Source organism: Macrobrachium nipponense, chromosome 21 (assembly GCF_015104395.2).
Source record: "Macrobrachium nipponense isolate FS-2020 chromosome 21, ASM1510439v2, whole genome shotgun sequence".
Classification (NCBI taxonomy): domain Eukaryota; kingdom Metazoa; phylum Arthropoda; class Malacostraca; order Decapoda; family Palaemonidae; genus Macrobrachium; species Macrobrachium nipponense.
The window spans coordinates 35195052-35213280 of record NC_087212.1 but is presented as its reverse complement, the minus strand read 5'-3'; the positions used below and the strand labels follow the sequence as shown (position 1 = coordinate 35213280).

General features: G+C 37.9%; 1 protein-coding gene across 5 annotated transcripts in view; it reads left to right on the top strand.

Annotated features, from left to right (window-relative positions):
- The window catches only part of LOC135197915 (glycoprotein-N-acetylgalactosamine 3-beta-galactosyltransferase 1-like), a 497298-nt gene that overhangs the window by 399634 nt on the left and 79435 nt on the right, over window positions 1-18229 (top strand). For all 5 annotated transcript variants that reach the window (XM_064225155.1, XM_064225157.1, XM_064225156.1 and 2 more), the window contains 2 exons: window positions 10580-10718; window positions 17061-17173. In XM_064225155.1, the coding sequence (XP_064081225.1) occupies window positions 10580-10718; window positions 17061-17173 (252 nt within the window). The remainder of the gene's footprint in view (window positions 1-10579; window positions 10719-17060; window positions 17174-18229) is intronic.

Genomic DNA, 18229 nt, shown 5'->3' with positions numbered 1-18229 from the left:
GCGAGGCGCTAGACAGGCGCTAGGCGCCTGCCAGGCACGAAGCGCTAGCCAGGCTCCAGGCTTCACCCGGAAGAGATCGATATCAAAGAACGCCCTGGCCTTCCTTGAGACATTGTGATCTCCTAAGCACTTGATAAGTGCATTGATGATTCCTTCAAACAGCTGAGAATTAAAAGCTCATGAAGTGCGAGCTTTTCCGAATTCTTGTTCTTTCCCTAACAATATGTCATAAGGACATATTAGCTGTCACATACGGGAGATGCAACTCTGTGTTGACTTCCCATTATCCGAAGGATATCAAGATAACCTTCGAGGGATCCTTCTCTCTTGGTTGATACGTGTCTGCGGATACATTGCTGGGATAGGGAGCAGATACTGATCCTTAACTAGTGAGTTAAATTTTATTTAACGTAGTGTTTTTTCTTTGGGTTGTTTGAAAGGAGTTTGTAGATAACTCTTTTCAACTTAAGCACTAACCCTCGTGTTAGGATCAGGTGATCGGGATCGGTGTTGTGCTCCTTAATTATGCCACTAGGCATAGGCATATTGTCATGTAAGAGGCTCTGTCGAGTAAATGGATAAGACCCCATCGACAGACCCACAAGAACTCTTAGCCATAGGTCACATCCTCGCTGAGGCTCTTGAGGCGAAGCAGATTCCTAGGCATTAGCCATGGAGTCTTCCGCCTGATCAAGTAGGAACCAAGGTTTTATTTATTTATTACCTACAACGTATGTTGTTTACCTGTCTATTCAGTAAATAGTTGTCTCTTTCCCACCACACCCCCCAGATGCTGAAGCCTTGCCGAGGATGGGGGGCTTAGGGTTCAGCAGCTGGGCCCTGATGCCTGGTGGGAACTACTTTCTCGCTGGGCCTTGGTGCCCAGCTGTTGATCCAACTAAATAAGTCAGCTCTTTTTCTTTTACTAAAACTTTTCATCCTTCTGCTTCCTCCCCCTATAAGATACAGATTTTATGTTGATGACTTTTGGATTGGTTTTGGACATGATTTGGACTTACTCATTGGATTTGGTGGAGGGTGAGGATGGTTGGCATGCCACCTCACCCGTAGAACTCGAGTACCTAACGTGGTCGAGCGAGGGGAAAGTTTATATGTCAAACCCTGCTCTTAGTGCTGGGTCTGATCTCGACGGACATCATGACGCCTTAAGCACTGAGGGTGGGGTGTATATCTGGGTGGTACCCCTAGGGCAGCCCTGTATGGGATAACACTGTCCTCTAAATGTGGCTCCATGGTGGGTGGGGGGCTACCTGGACGAATCATAAATCCTTCGTCTTATGGCGACATTACTTAGATCTTTAGTTGACGACTTAGGCAAGAATAAGGACAAGGAAAAACCTGGTAATTCCTCCATTGTAACTTTGGAGCCTTTTTCAAATGAGCTCCTTGTTACAAACATTCTGCATGTGAAACCAGTCCCTTTAGACTGGAATTATGACACGATATATAATGAATTTTGTAAATTTGGGAACATCAAAGAATTAAGAAATAAACTTGGCAATAATTATGGTTTTTTTGAATTCTGGCTAGTTTTCAACTCTGAATCGGAAGCTCACAGAGCCTTTAGAGAATTTAGGTCAGATTCTATGAGTGTTGGACTTGTAGAGGCAGAAGAGGTCCCTAGAAATCTTGACATTTATAAACCACCAAATGAAATAAAAGATCCTAATAGAATAAGTAAAATCTCCAGATCTCCAGACCCAGCTAAGTGGTTAATTATCTCAACGCATGGTGAGAGAGGCAACCTCTTCAAGGTGAAAAGGTTGGTAAGCCAGAAGATTGGCAATGTTGGGAGCCCAGAAGTATCTCGCTTTGGGCGTAATAGTTTTTTAGTTCATACCAAGACCAATGTTCAGTCGGTAATGCTACTAAATTTGAAGCTTGATCCTGAGGGTATGGTAAAAGAGGTAAAACCTCACTATAATTTTAGTTACGCGAAGGGTGTTATCTTTAATGAAGATTTACATGAAATGGACGAGGAGGAAATTTTGGATATGTGTCCAGACGTGGTTTGGAAGGTTTTTAAAGTGCCCCGCTCATCGATGCTTATTTTAACATTTATAAATTCTTTCCTGCCATCTGAAATTATTCTTGACAGTGAAATCTTGAAAGTTCGTCCTTATAGACCGAGAGTGCTCCAGTGCTTTAAATGTTTTGGTTTTGGACACTCCTCTAATGTTTGTACCAGAAATAAACTCTGTGAATCGTGTGGCCAGCCTGAGCACGAGGAATGTTCTGGACCGGTAATGTGCATAAACTGTAAGGGTGAACATCGAGCCTGTGATAAGAAATGTAGTGAATTCAAAAAAGAACAAGAGGCATTACTAAAATCTATTGCTGAACATATCAGTGTGGGACAGGCCAAAAAGCTGTTGGGCAGGAAATCCTATTCGGATGCCTTGAAGGCACAACAATTGAGTACTGCTTCTTCTAGTGCCCCTTCTGGTGGGGCTCCCCGGTGCCCCGCTGGTGGGGTTTTCCACACCCCCTCTAGTGGGACACCCCGTGCCCCCTCTGTTGGGGCTTCCCGTGCCCCACCTGGTGGGACCTCCCATGCTCCCCTGAGGCCCCCAGGTGGGGCTTCCCGTGCCCCTCCTGGTGGGGTTTCCCATGTTGCAGAGACTCTGGTTAAGCCAGGGGACCCTGTTGATTCTAGGGTTCAAACCAGATCTCAGGATGACGACGACTTCTCTGTGTCAGGGACATTGCCTGACATTGAGCCCTTACCTGATCCTGACGTTACAGTGCACCGTGGAGATGACGGTGAGGAGATTGAGGCCCTCCTTATTCATCAGAAGAGGTCCCTTTCTCCCTCTTCGCCTCATTTACGGTCATTCAGATATCAAAGGAAAAACAAAAGCAAAACTGAAAGGGCAAGTGAAGGCCCTTCATCAAAAAGATCTGTAACACCTAGATCTAGATCTAGTAGTACTGGTAAAGCTGATAAGATATCTCTCACCAGGACACAGATTCCTAAATTAGTAGAGAATTTTAAGATTCCTTCCTCTAAATAATGGCTCTCATGCAGTGGAACATCCGTGGCTTTATATCAAATAGAGAGCAAGTTCGGGTTCTGTTTAAGGAACATGATTTATCTGCGATGTGTCTACAAGAGACAAAGTTGGGAGAGCACACACCCAATGTGGGTTTTAATTATTCCTTTCACAGGTCTTCACCCCTGATAGGTGTACGTGCTCAGGGAGGCACAGGCATCATAGTCCGCAAGTCTGTTAATCACAGGGTTGTTCAATTGAACACTGTGTTGCAGGCTTGTGCAGTCCAAATTTTTAATAATAAATGGATCACAATTTGCTCTCTCTACCTTGATCCATCATTAGAAAATAGATTACAGGATGCTCAGGGTAATCCCCGCCAGCTAGAATTAAACGACCTACAGACACTGATAGACCAGCTTCCTAAACCCTTCATTCTGCTGGGGGATTTTAATGCCAAGCACACCCTCTGGGGAGAGCCAAACTGCGACCGCTGGGGTTTAATAATAGAACAGCTGCTTGACTTGAATGACATCACTTTAATGAATGATGGTTCCCCTACAAGACATGATGTTTTTCATAATACTGATTCAGCCATTGACCTCACTATCTGCTCTTCGTCTTTGAGGTTAGATTACCAGTGGTAGTAGACCAGAATGATCATGGCAGTGATCATTGGCCCATTCACTTAAAGTATATGAAAAATATTCCATCTTCATGTTTACCAAAATGGAAGGTAGGGGAGGCTGACTGGGGATTATTAAAAAAATCTACTGAAATTGATCAAGAGATAAATGATTTTCAGAGCCCAACATCTGCTTATGAGTATTTAATCAGTATATTGTTGTGTGGTGCCATGCTGTCTATTCCTCAAACTTCTGGTAAACCTCGGCGTCCTTTAGTACCTTGGTGGAGTGATGCATGCGCATTGAGCCGAAAGATAACTAGAACTTGCTACAAGAGATATCGTAGATACCCTTGCTTGGTAAATAAAATTATCGATAAAAGAGCTCTTGCTAAGCAAAAGAAAACATTTAAGCAAGCAAAGAGGCGAAATCGTTTTATCAGATATATAAGTGAATTAAAATATGATTCGCCGATGTCATTAGTCTGGAACAGAATCCGAAAGCTGCAAGGGAAATTTTCTCCACCTCCCTTGCCTATATTGAAAATTGATGGCTTCCTCATATCTGATTCTGGAGAAGTTGCAGAAACCTTTGGTAGGCATTTCTCCAGTATATCTAGTGCCCTACATTACTCTCCTGCATTCAGGAATATTAGGGACGGTACCACGGTTGTTCCTGCTGTTAGTTTAAATTCAGAGTCGTATAATCTTCCTTTCACCATGAAAGAGTTAGATCATGCAATCTCGTTATCTTCCCCAACATCTCCTGGTGAAGATGATATACTCTACTCAATGATTTTTAATTTGCCTAGAAGTACAAAACAATTTCTTTTAGACATTTTAAACAGTTTTTGGCTTTCAGGAACTTCACCAGAGTCATGGAAGATATCGATTATTGTACCTGTTTTAAAACCTTTTAAAGATTCCTTCCTTCCTAAGAACTATAGGCCAATTGCTCTAACCAGTTGTGTTAGCAAGATTTATGAGAGGATGGTCAATGCTCGACTTGTGTGGTATTTGGATTCAAAGAATCTTTTATCTAATCGGCAGTTTGGGTTTAGGAAAAATAGAAGTACTTCTGACCCTTTGATGTTCCTTACTCGGGAGATACAGAATGCTTTTGCTGTGCAAAACCAGACTGTTGCAGTGTTCTTTGACCTAGAAAAAGCTTACGACACTACCTGGCGAGGGGGTATCCTTATGCAACTTGTTGAGTGGGGTGTTGTGGGTAATTTGTTTTATTGTCTTAAAGATTTTTTGACAGAACGTTACCTGAAAGTAAGAGTGGGCTCTTACATTTCTTCTGCCTACCCTCAAGAAGAAGGGTTACCTCAGGGAAGCGTCCTTAGTCCAACACTCTTTAATGTAGCTGTCAATGGCCTACTAGAACAAGTTCCTGTCGGGGTGCATGGTCTGGCCTTTGCTGATGATTATGCAATAATCTGTAGTAAGTCTACAGCTGTCGAAGCTTGTCAAATGATTCAGACTGCTATTAATGCTTCAACATCATGGGCCAGTACTAAAGGGTTCAAATTTTCAGCAGAAAAAACCAAAGCTATAAGATTTTGTCGATTAAGAAGAATGGAAGAGATCCCTACACTGTTTTTAAATGATTCGATTTTACCTTATGAAGATAGCATTAAGTATCTAGGTGTTACATTTGATAAAAAAATTAACTTTTACTCAACATGTTAATGAAGTTGTATGTAACGTGAAGCTTCGTCTTAATATTCTTAAAGTCGTGTCTAATTTTAATTGGGGGGCAGATCGAATCACCCTCTTGAGGATGTATCAGGTTTTATGCCTAAGCAAAATTGATTATGGTTGCCAAGTTTATGGTTGTGCATGCAAGACAACACTGCAGAAATTAGATGTTGTCCATAATATGGCTTTACGTATTTGTACGGGAGCCTATAGAACTTCACCAGTAGAAAGCCTATACGTTGAGTCAGGTTTTCCCCCATTATGTATCCGTAGGGAGGAATTGGGCTTGAGAGTCATATCAAGAGTACTTACGTCAAAGCTGAACCCCAACTATGAGTACGTTAGAGAACCATCTGATAGAGCCCCAAATAGACCTAGACTGCCAAAGCCGCTTGAAGTTCGACTAGCCAGCTCTGCCAGGGAGGTGGGATTACTACCCCCTGCAGTAGCTGAAATTTCGCCCTCAAAGTTTCCTCCGTGGAATAGGCCACTCATAGAAATCTGCCCAATTAGGGAAAGCAGGAGCAACAGTTCTGGTGATCAGTTGAGGGCAAGTTTCTTGGATCATGCTTCTGAACATGGTGATTCTCATCATATATATACTGATGGCTCGAAGGGTTCTGATGGTGTTGGTTGCTCTGTAGTGACTAGTGATAATATAATTAAAAAGAAGCTTCCATCTAATTCCTCTGTTTTTACAGCTGAACTGCTGGCAGTTTTGACTGCTCTTAAATATGTTTTTTATAGTTCTTGTACTAACAAGGTTTTTACCATTTTTACTGACTCTTTGAGTGTTTTATCTTCTCTCAAAAGCCTAGTCTCTTGCCACCCTTTAGTGCAAGAAGTACAAGATTGGTTTTATCTTTTAATTAATAGAAGAGGATTTTCTGTTAGGTTTTGTTGGGCTCCGTCCCATGTTGGAATTGTTGGGAATGAGCGAGCCGACGCTGCTGCTAAGGCTGCAACTAGGCTTAGGCACATTTCCAACATGGGCGTCCCTGTTTCAGATTTTAAAAGTACCATTCGATTTTATTGTAGAGACCAGTGGCAGGCCCACTGGTCTACTTTAGATAATAATCTTAAATTAAAGTCGATTAGGCCTTCTGTTCATCCTTGGCCTCATAGCCGGATGGATAGAAGGTCTGAGATAGTTTTAACTAGATTACGTATTGGCCACACTAAATATACTCACAGGTATCTAATGATAAGTGGAGCGGATAGGCAGGTTCCTCGCTGTTCCACCTGTCATGTGGATTTGACTGTGGTGCATATTTTGGTGGAGTGCCCTCATTTTGAAACCAAACGTAGAGCTTGTTTGCTGGCAAATAAGTCTCTTGGCGATATTTTAGGTGAAGGTGCTCAGGCAGAGCAAATTATGACATTTTTAAAAAATATTGGTCTTTTTTATGAATTTTAATTTTTCTCTTAATTGTTTTAGGCTTCTTGTTTGGTTTTTATGAATGAATGATTTGTATGTTAATCGGTTGTGTGTATGTTTGTTTGTACGACAGTGACTTTTATTCTTAAAGATATATATGCGCTGAATGGCCCCTCGGCTCCGGCGCTTGGCTATGTGCCAAAAATTTTATAATCTAATCTAATCTAATCTTTCCCACCACCAAGGGTGTCAATCAGCTAAGTATATATCTGCTGGGTAAGTTCCATGTACAAAAATGATATTGTTAAGATACAATAAAGTTTTGTACATACTTACCTGGCAGATATATACGATTGATGGCCCACCCAGCCTCCCCTCAGGAGACAGATGGAAGAGAAAATCTGGTTCTAGAACGGTAATCGTTCCTATTCCTGCCACCCAGCGGCAGGGGCGGTAGATCACCTGACCTACCTGCAGCGTGTGCCGCGAAATTCGAATTTCTGTCGGGGACGACGGAGTCTATAGCTAAGTATATATCTGCCGGGTAAGTATGTACAAAACTTTATTGTATCTTAACAATATCATTTTTTTCTTCTTTTTTGTCAGCTACATTAGCCCTTTTTCTGATAAAGATTGGATTCTCTTTATCCCAGAATGTATAATTGGAAGGGGTTGTGTAATAGTAGCTGTGTGGAATTTAAGAAAAAGTTGTGTGTGTACATGAACATTCACATTTAGTTGTCCTGATGACTCCCATTTTATCTTAATATACAACATATAATAATGAAACATGAAAACCTTACTTTGTATATCACTATGATTTTAAGTTTGTAAAGTTATTATTACAGTAGAACCTCATTAACATCCTCCTCAGGTTCTTGTCCTTTCATCGGTTTAGACTGTAAATGCTCAGATCATTCCCACTCAACAGATTCTTTATTTGGAAATGATTCTGGACTCTCAGAATTTTTGGGCGTTACTTTCCCCCAAACGAATAAATTCTTGTCTCCTTTGTGTCAGGCGGTTCTTGTCTCTCTAAGAATGCTCGGCTTCTCAGTGGATGAGCCTTCTGGGAACACTGGCCTCAGTCGAAAAGTTTGTGAAGCTAGGGAGGCTCCACATGAGGCCACTGCAATTCTTTCTAAAAGCGAATTGGAGCAAGAAAACTGCAAGATTCATTTGTGTTCCCTGTAACATCAGAAATCAAATGACATCAGTGTTGGTCATCAGAAGAAAGGCTTAAAGGGGGAAAGTCTTGCCATTGAGCCCAGACCTAGACTTGTGTTCAGATGCCTCAAACCTAGGTTGGGGAGCTCATCTGGGGAACAGGGAGGTGTTGGGAATGTGGCTGGAGGAGTTCAGAAGTTCCCATATAAATGTAAAGGAGTTAAAGGTGATTTTTCTAGGACTGAGACTTTTCCTCCGTAATTTGAGGGAAAACAGTAGCTATCCACTCCAACAATTCGACTACTCTGTCATATATTTGGAAAAAAGGGGGAACTCATTCCTTTTCCCTTTTTCAAGTGACTCAGGAACTTCTCCTTTGGGTAGAAAGGAATCGGGTGTCATTGCTGACTCGCTTCATCCAAGGGAAGATGAATGTCCTAGTGGATGTGGAAACTGTCTTTGAGAACTGCAACATGTTAGGACCGATATCCGTAGCTGGCATTGTGTTGGGAAGGAGGCATAGGGATTCTGACTTCCCTTTGCTCATTTTTACCTTGAATAAGGTATGTTTGTTGGGAAGCCTGGAGGCACATTAGTGGCTAGAGTGCCCACCAGTTCCTTTTCACTGGTTGGATTGTGACAGTTTTTTAGGGTTATAGTGTAATGCAGTGTTGTTTATTCTGGTCTTCACCCAGGGCAAGGGCACCTTTTGTAGCTTTACAAGCCACAGTTGTACTTCCTTGCTCCAAAGCCCCTGCTCATGTAGAGGCAACTCAGGTTAAGTGGAGCACTGACCAAAGGCAGAGATTATCTGCAGTGCTCACTTGCCAGGCAAGGAAACGACAAGCATATTATTTTATGCTGGGAAACTTTTATTTCAGTTTCATTATGCTTTACACAGTGTATTGAGATAGAGATTGTCCATGATTCCCACTCCCTTTAAATGTGGAATGAGCTATATAATTACTGTGTAAATTCCTTAAAGAAAAATTATTTTTTTATAATAAAATAAGGTTTTGTATGTACTTACCCAGTAATTATATGACCGGAGCCCACCTGCCTCCCCTCGCATGGACATCAAGAGCACAAAACGAATTGAAGCTCTCTGCCAGGTTGTTATCTATATAAGCCCCAGTAGTGGGTGGGGCATTCCAGCTACACCGTAACAAAAAGCGCTACAGTAGATTTTCAATTGTTAGGCTGCCGTAGGTAGGAAGCTCTTAGCTGTATAATTACTGTCTAAGTATATACAAAATCTTATTTTATTATAAAAATATCATATTACACAAAAAAGATGACAAACTGTCAAGGAAACACCAGTTGCATGCAGACCTGAACTTTGAACTGGTGCACTTACAATACCTTGTCAACTCTTACTTATACAAAGTGAGGAAAAGAGCTACAATAAAGACTGGGGCAGTGATGGATGACATATAGAGAAAAGAGGTTACAGTAATTGCATACAAATCTTTTAACTTCCATCAAATGTCTGCTCTTAATATTCTTTGGGGGTAAAGCAGGTAGCAGCAGAGAAACAAGGAATAACTGCAGCCACTCAAATGACCTGAAAACCTGGAATTTTTATTATAAGTATAAATAAACACATTTTATAAAGTAATCAGCTTTAAATGATTAATGCAGTATAATAAATGACAATAATTATATAACATACATTTGTGTGCTATTACTATAATAGAATTATATCTATTCAGATTCTGCAGATTCACTATATTTATCTAAGAAAACTTAGATATAACAGAAAACATAAAATAGCATTCCCATCCATTTCTTCTGCCTCCATTAGGTGTCTGCAATGGTCACAGTTAATTTTGATTGCTTAAATTAACAAACAAAATGGAAATAAAAAACTAAATTGTAGGTTAATCATCTGAAATTAATTTAAAGTTTGTTTGTTAGAATAGATTTTCAGTAAGGTAAATAAGTGAAGATATTGTTTAAAATAAATGTATAAGACTAGCTTTTATGTGTATATGCACAAACACGCAGTGTGTTGAGAGAGAGAGAGAGAGAGAGAGAGAGAGAGAGAGAGAGAGAGAGAGAGAGAGAGAGAGAGTTAAAAATTTGGATAGAGTTAAAAATTTGGATATAAAGCCATCCTGTAGGACTCAGAGCTTAAGGCATTGAAAAGAGGGAGTTAGAGTGTTGGGCATCAAGGTGGAAGAAAGGAATTGGGAATGGAGGTAAAGTAATAAGCTAAGTGAGGTGCACCAGCATCATGGATTTTACATTACTGCAATAATAATATGGTGTCTGGGTAAACATTAGCCTATCAGATACCTCAGCTTTTCATATAAGACCCTGTTGTGTATTTTGAGCTATTTTTGGAGAAAAAGGGGGTTCTTATATGCCCCAGATGCGGTAATTCTAATTGACTTGTTCATTATTTGACCTTTGGTTAGATCAGCCAGTGTGAAGAATATTAATGAGCTAAGTGCTGCTTTTCACTTTACTAGTTGTAGATGTGTGAAGGGTTGTCTTCCCTATTGTATTGTAGATGCTGTTGTGTTAAGCAGTATGCTCATAAATTTTTTTTAACTTAAATGTGTATTTAGTATCTGGTTGTTGACTATAACAGGATTCTTTATAAGTATTTTTAGTGAGTCCCTGCATTCTTGGATTAATTTTAATATGCTTGGTCAGGGTTTGTCTTAATATTCTTTCATTCAGCAGACAAGGACCTTGATATTGTTGGATTGAAAGTAGGAGAAGGCCGTGATCACCTCTGGGAGAAAACGAAGGCTGCATTTACATATGTTTACAATAACCATCTTAATGAAGCAGAATGGTTCCTTAAGGCTGATGATGATACGTAAGTGTACTTGTGATACTTAAGCTTGTAAAAGTGGTGACTTGTCTTGTGCTGTAAACTATCTGCCAAAATGTATATTTTAGAGAATGCTATTTAAGTAGAGAATGCTTTTGCAATGCAGTGCACTTATTTTTCATAAACTTTAGTGCTGTTCTTGGAGATTGTTGAAAAGGTATAAATGGCCAAGAAAATATTGATCATTGCAGGTAGTGTTAAATGGCTTATCCAATGCTTGGAATGTTTCAGTAGTACAACTTTCTTAGGGATTCCTATGTCATAAAATTGAGTGGCTTTTGGGTGCTTTTTATCATTTGTACTGTGTAATTGAAGTTTCCATATCAGTATGTGAACATTCAATCATTTGAGTAAATAATTGGTGTTATGTTTTAGTCATAAATCTCCCTCAAATCCTTCCTTGCAGGAGAGAGCTTTTCTCATAACCACACCACGTGAGATTCTATCAAAATCTCCACATGCTTCAGCTAACTGCTTATGAGCCCAAGGTTTTTTTTAGATTATTTGAAGTCTATCCTCAGGTTTAGCAGAGACTAAACCATTTAGGTATATCAAGCAGTGGACATTCTACCAATCATGGTGTTTTGTCTTCAGGGATTTCTTGCACCCTTATGCCTGTAGATAATATAATTTAGTTTTTGCTTCCTTAAATATGCCAAAAATCTGTCTGTTAAGGCTATTAAAGGTACGAGTTGATGCTCTTCTGTATTATGACATGCTCAGCTAGAAATTGCAAACAACACCAGTGAAGCTCTCCTGGACATCTGCGAGAGTCTTCCCCTTGGTAGAGATCTACCGAGGAAAGAATCGGTCACCCTAAACCAGGCCTGGGCTAAGGTCGCCAAGACTGGTGACAACTTTGTTAAGTGGAGAATTAGTCGAAGAGCAGACTGCTCATTTGGGAAAAACCCACAAACCATCACCCATATTCTTCATGAGTGCCCCATAAGCGCCCACTGCACAGACGAAGACCTTAAACTAGCTAATACCAGTGCTCTTCATTGGATCCATGGATGGTGCGATAAGATACGATTAAATCTTTTGAGATTGAAATTCATAACACGTCATATAAACCTCTGTTACAAACCTCTCGTGGAAACTGGATTCAGTGAAATCCATAACACGTCATATAAACCTCTCTTGGAATCTGGATTCAGTCTTAAAATTTTCATCTGCAGATTCTTTTGAACCCAAAGAAAAGGCTTCTTTAAAGCACTTAACAATGAACGTTCTCTTCGTGGTAGCGCTGATTACTGTGAGGAGGGTGTGAACTCCAAGACTTTTTGCAAAGTATTAAAGTAAAATCACTTATACAATTGTTAAAATTCAAAACTTGACTTCTCTACTGGGAAGTGAAGAAGAAGCATTCTTATATTTTATGAGTGATGGGAGTTTACTTAGGTTAAAACCTCTCAGAATTTGAGGTTAAACATTTATCTTGTGGTGTTAGGGTGCCAAACAATACTATGTACAGGTTAAAACCTCTCAGAATTGAGGTTAAACATTTATCTTGTGGTGTTTGGAGGCAAACAATACTATGTACAGGAATGCTGTGTTTTTTCATTAGTTGTTTTGGAAAAAGTTCAAGATATATATGCAGTAGGTAAATAATTTAATTTTTTTTTATAATCCTTGGTTTTGAGTTGTTGAGGAGCATGGAGGTACATTGTAGGCATAGGAATATATCTGTTTCTATAGGTATTCCATTTAGTTTTGGGTTGCCATTTGTTGTTTGGTGTGTTAGACACTGGCATAGGGGTCTGCTTTGACACCGCTTCTCAGACTATGCCATTCATGAGATCCTTCCCTTGTTGCGGATCCGCCTTCCAGCAGCAGTACTTACTAGGAGGGATCCAAATAATGGTCAGTGTTTAAAGTTTCTTCTTAGAAACTTGAATTTTGCCAGTCTGAGCAGATTTTTTTTAACTGCACTAGCCCACCATTCTCTTCGCAATGTGGGAATCAGCGAACTGTAATAAAGGTAGTGTTCAAGTTACGATAATTCGGCTTACGATGATCCAATTTTATGGTGTGGTTAGCAATTAATACTGATACGACAATATTTTGAAAATATTTTAAAGTTTCGCTCGTAATGGGTGGAGGCAGCAGCATACCTACAATCAGGGAACAAAAGAGACCAAATTACAATAGCCTAACTTTATCCCATCTTCTAGGTAATTAAGTTAAAAAACAGCATAAGAGAAGGATGATATAGTTTTAACGTTATACTTGTTCCATAAATGTGTACAGCCATGAACAACTGAACAATAAACGTTTTGCTAAGTAACAACTGAATTGGATAACAACATCCATTTGGCTTGTATTTCAATCATAGTACAATAATAAACAATTACCATAGTTATGTTATAAATAACGTTAAGTAGAATAGGACTGATATATTTTTATGTAATAACTTTGTTCGCTATAGATCAAAGATCAGTAAGGAAACACACTGTTAAATTTAAACCAAGTTGTAGCTGAAGCTGAGAAAACTTTTTGAGCTGCTAATGACTATTATCGTGCATCAGCAACAAGGATAAAACACCTGTAAACTTATGCCATCAAACACAACCGTAGATAAAGTTGAGAGAGAATCATTTTTATCAAAACTTCAGGTCTTGAAAGAACACATTTTACGGTTGTTTTCACGCCAATAAAAGATATATAACATAAATCAAGTGAAAAAACGAACAAAATTGCATAATTTTTTGTGAACAGAGTCACATAATTTTTTTTACATAATAAACATGCCTACAACACAATGTGTTAACGAAAAAAATTATTTAGTTCACAAGATGTATTAAATTCACATTTCAATGTAAATACATGTCGTATAATGAAAAATTACCTTGTCTCATATAAGTATCTAGATATTTTATGCTAACTAGAAGCACGGCAATTTGATCTGAATTGAGTTAAATTCGGCGAAATAAACTTGTGTTCACCATCAGCTGATTTCTAAACCATAACATTGACTGTTTGGTTAGTATTTTATGATACAATAATATGAGAATACATACAATATTATTGGATACAGTAATGTATAACTTTTTAAAAGATTCACAGCAATGATGCATATTCCTTGTGTTTTTATTTCATAAATATGCATAGCCATCAGCAGCCTGACTTTGTTCAATTATGCTGATGTTGGTACGAATCTGATTCCCATTTCATGTCCAATTTTTTTTTTTTTTTTTTTTTTTTTTACTGATATAGTCAGAATGCATTGAACCTCCAAATTTGGCTTATGCAGTAATACCTCAATCTTATGAGATTTGAGTTGCGTAAATTCACAAAAGCGCGAACTTTTCATTGTAAATTCACAAAAGCGCGAACTTTTCATTGGAACCTAACTAATTATCATACGCGAGTATTTCACAGACACGTGAACGCAAATGCAACATTTTCGAATCCTGGAGAAACCCTGCAAAGGTGTTTGTTCAATTTTTTTAGGTAATTTAAAAGTTTTCAAGCTTTTGTGTGTAAATTAAATAACATTAAATAATGAAAATATAATTTTTGTATCTCTCCACATATGTAATCTTCACACAGTCCTCGATTTTTACCAACCATTCATTTCATTTTTAAGGTTAATGTATTAAGCTAACTTTAAAAGGGAATTACAGTAACTTTAATCATTTAAAAGTTAGCTTAATACTTATCTAAAGACTACCATCTCTCTCTCTCTCTCTCTCTCTCTCTCTCTCTCTCTCTCTCTCTCTCTCTCTCTCTCTCTCAGTCAGGGTAGCAAAGTGGTTGAGAAGATTTTAAAAATAGATTGGTTGGTCGGAAGGGGGAAAGGATAGAGAACTATGTTGTACAGATGTAATTTTCACACACTTAAAATTTTACCAACCATTTATTTCTTTTTCCATGGGTAATGTATTCAGCTAACATTTAAATGAAATTACAGTAACTTTAATTTCATTTAAAAGTTAGCTTGATATTTAGGGAGCATGATTAAGTTCATATTTAGTGTTCAAACTCTAGAAGTAAGCATTTATTAGCATTTTTAGAGACCGTGCCAAACTTATGCGAAACTTCCCCCTTGCATAAGGTGGTCGGAACCTAACCACATGTAAGTTCGGGGTAATACTGTATAAGTAAATTACTATGTCGTATATGTAGTATACAGTATACTGTAGGCTATGCTACTGAATTCATATGTGTACAATATACAGTGGTTCCCCCCCCCCCCCCCCCCCGTATTCAAGGGGGATGCGTACCAGACTCCCCTGCCAATAGTTAGAACCTGCGAATAGTTGGAAACCCTATAAAAATGCTTAAAACCTTCTATTTTGTTAGTTAAAACTCAAGAAAAACACACTAAAAATTAGTATGCCTAGTTTTTTTTAATACTTTTATCACAAAAAGCACAATTTATAATGAAATTGATTTAAAAAAAAAAAGGAATTTGTGGATATTTCTCATAGAGAAATACAGCAAATAGCCGAATTTTCCACAAATAATGGAGGGGGGGGGAATGGTCCAGAGAGAAATCCGTGAATGCGTGAGTCCGTGAATCTGGAGAACATGAATAGGGGGGGGAGTTACACTGCACCATGATATCATCATCATCATCGTGTACGCTAGGCTAACTTGTTAATATTATTCAATTTCTCTTTGTACTGAATTATCATTAACTAATATGCATTGAACCTAGAGAATTAGCTGAAATCAATAATTACTATGCCATATATGTATGTATAAAGTACACTGTGTTCCGACAAATGTTGGGAGTTCACTCTCGACGTGGTTCGGAAGTCACGTAAAGCTGTCGGTTCCCGTTGCTGAATAACCAGTGGTTCCATGCAACATAGCAACACCAAACCAAAAAAAAAAAAAAAAAAAGGTTTTTAAACCTAACCCCGTTGTAAGTAGGAGAATACTTTTAGTAAGATTAGGATATTTCCCAAATAATGAAAATTTTTGTAGTAAAATTTATATGGATACTTACTGTCAAAGTTTGAACACTTCCCACTCCCCTTCAACCTGCCCACATCATAGTAGGTTGTCAAGAAAAATTCTGACTAGATTGTAAACATTCCAAACATGCCTAATGGAGAACAGGTGAGCTAGACAGTCTATCCAGCTTAGCCAAGCATTCATTTTCTTTCTCTTTGATGCTGATTGTGCCCACTGTACAAAGATGTGAGCTAAATTTAACATTATATAAGCATCCAAATAATAAAATTTTAAATGAAAATTCATTCTACACCTTACCCAGTACTTTTTAGTTGTTGATGTGTACTTCTGGATTGCTGGCTTTCTTGTGTGGCTGACTTGAATATTTACATATTTATTTTGGGAATTTTTCTCCTTTGTAGAAAGTAGTAATATTACAGTATGTTATACAGTGTTTTGCAAGTGTATATAGTAATTGACTTTTCTGAAGTATCAAAGTTAGATTCTTCGTCTTGAAGAAATCTTGTGCTAGTAGCTGAGTGGTTAACTAGTTACACTGCATGGAGCTAGTGTTTTGTTAATTTTTTTTTGAATTAGTTTTTTTTACTGTCATTAAAGCATAATATGACTATTCTTATTTTTTTGTACTACAATTTTGGCATGTTTGGGTAGTTTTTGATATTTGATACTTTATACATTTGTTCTTTTGATACTCTGTGCTATTGTATTTTCCCGTTTTTCAAAGCTCACCTCACTAGCATGTTTTTGTAAATGTGTTAATGTCAGTTCATTGCATATAATTGTTGCCTAGTACAGTACAGTACATACTTGTATTTTCAGCTGGGTTAGGAGTACTATCTACTAATCTCTTTAAATTATGACATATATATCCTGCTATTAATGATTTTCTGTTGCATTGTATTTGTTGTTTATTTAAGTGTCATTTTTCTACTTTGAGGTTTTTTGCAACCTTTCTTTTTTACTTTGCTTCAGAGTACAGATATGCACAGATTAACATCCCTCTCCCAAAATCCGACAGCACATAGTATGTTAGACTTTGCATAAGATTTTTATAAAATTGAAAAAATCTTGATCAGCTTAAAAGAACAAAGCAGATGTAACAAAAAAAAGCAAATGTACTGCTAGGTACAGTACATATCTTCCATGTATACGGTTTGTAATACGTACTCAGTAGCAGTATCAAACATGAATTTTGCTGGTGTATATATTTATGGTTTTATGTACTGTCATCCTACTTGGTATCTACAAGTCTAATTGAGGCATTTGTAAGATACTGGTTTGGATTCTGTGAAATATGAAAAATATTGAAAGAAAAATTCATCTTTGACTTTTCATAAACATCATTTTCCTTTGATCAAAAGCTCACTAAATATAGTCTAGTCAACTTTTTCTCTCCTTCAGGTACACCATTATTGAAAATTTGCGTTACATGTTGAGCCCTTATGACCCTTCTCAGCCTATATATTTTGGGTGCCGTTTCAAAAAATACATGAAAGATGGCTACATGAGTGGAGGTAAAGTAAAACCCATAATTTTTGTTCTGATACTTGAATGGATATTAGACATTAAACAATATCAGTTTGATTATTCTCAGGTTTAGACAAGTGTTCGGTGACTGCTGAATATACTCAATCAGGCCAGGTAATACTATATTTTTCCAGTTAACATGACAGTGGCTTAAAACATATGATTTACACACAAACAAAGAAAAAAAGGGCTTTCCTTGAAATGTCTTTCTGGCATTGACTTCAAGCAATGACACTGCACACTTTTTTAAAGTACCTCGGTAGAATACTGCAAGTAGTGGAAGTTCACTTTCAGAAAGACTCGTATTGTATTTTAAGGTGGTCATTTTTTTGTGGTTTGAGTGTGCACTTCTTGCAAAAATAAGCTGTTTGTGGCTACCATAGAGCTTTTACTAATGAAAGCTTTATAATTAATGCTATTATATGCTTGCTTTGCTTGCTTTTGAATCACCACTTATAATTTGTGAAATTCTTTCTTTCTGGCATTTTCTACATTCTTATCACTGTCCAGTGGAAAATGGTAATTGTCTATTAACCATTCTTCAATCCATCTGTTTTAACCAACTTTAATTCCTACCTGTCTTTTCCATCTTTTACTCCTCTCTGGAATTTTGTTTCTGTTTCTGTCACTCTTCTGGGCATTTTCATTTCTGTACATTTGTGTGTTGGGCAGGTTATGTAATCAGTTGAATTACAGTTCTAGTTCAACCAGACTATATTGTATAATGACTTGCTTTGGGACTGGATTAATAAATTATATTTGAATAGGTATGGATGTTTAAATGATTGAAAACAATTATAACTTTTTGTCATTCCAGAAAGTAATTTTCAGTTAGAGAGCAGTTATCTTTGTCTAGATTAACTAAGGGATTCAAGGAAATCGCATTTAAGCAAAGATGAGAATTACAAGTATGTACGTAGTATGCATAGAGACAAGATTTTGCTGGTAAGCATGCTTTCAACATAAAATTAATATAGAATGTTCTGTTCAACTTTTGAAGATTGATGATTCATTAGACAGGTAGGGTACTGGTTAGAAAGTTT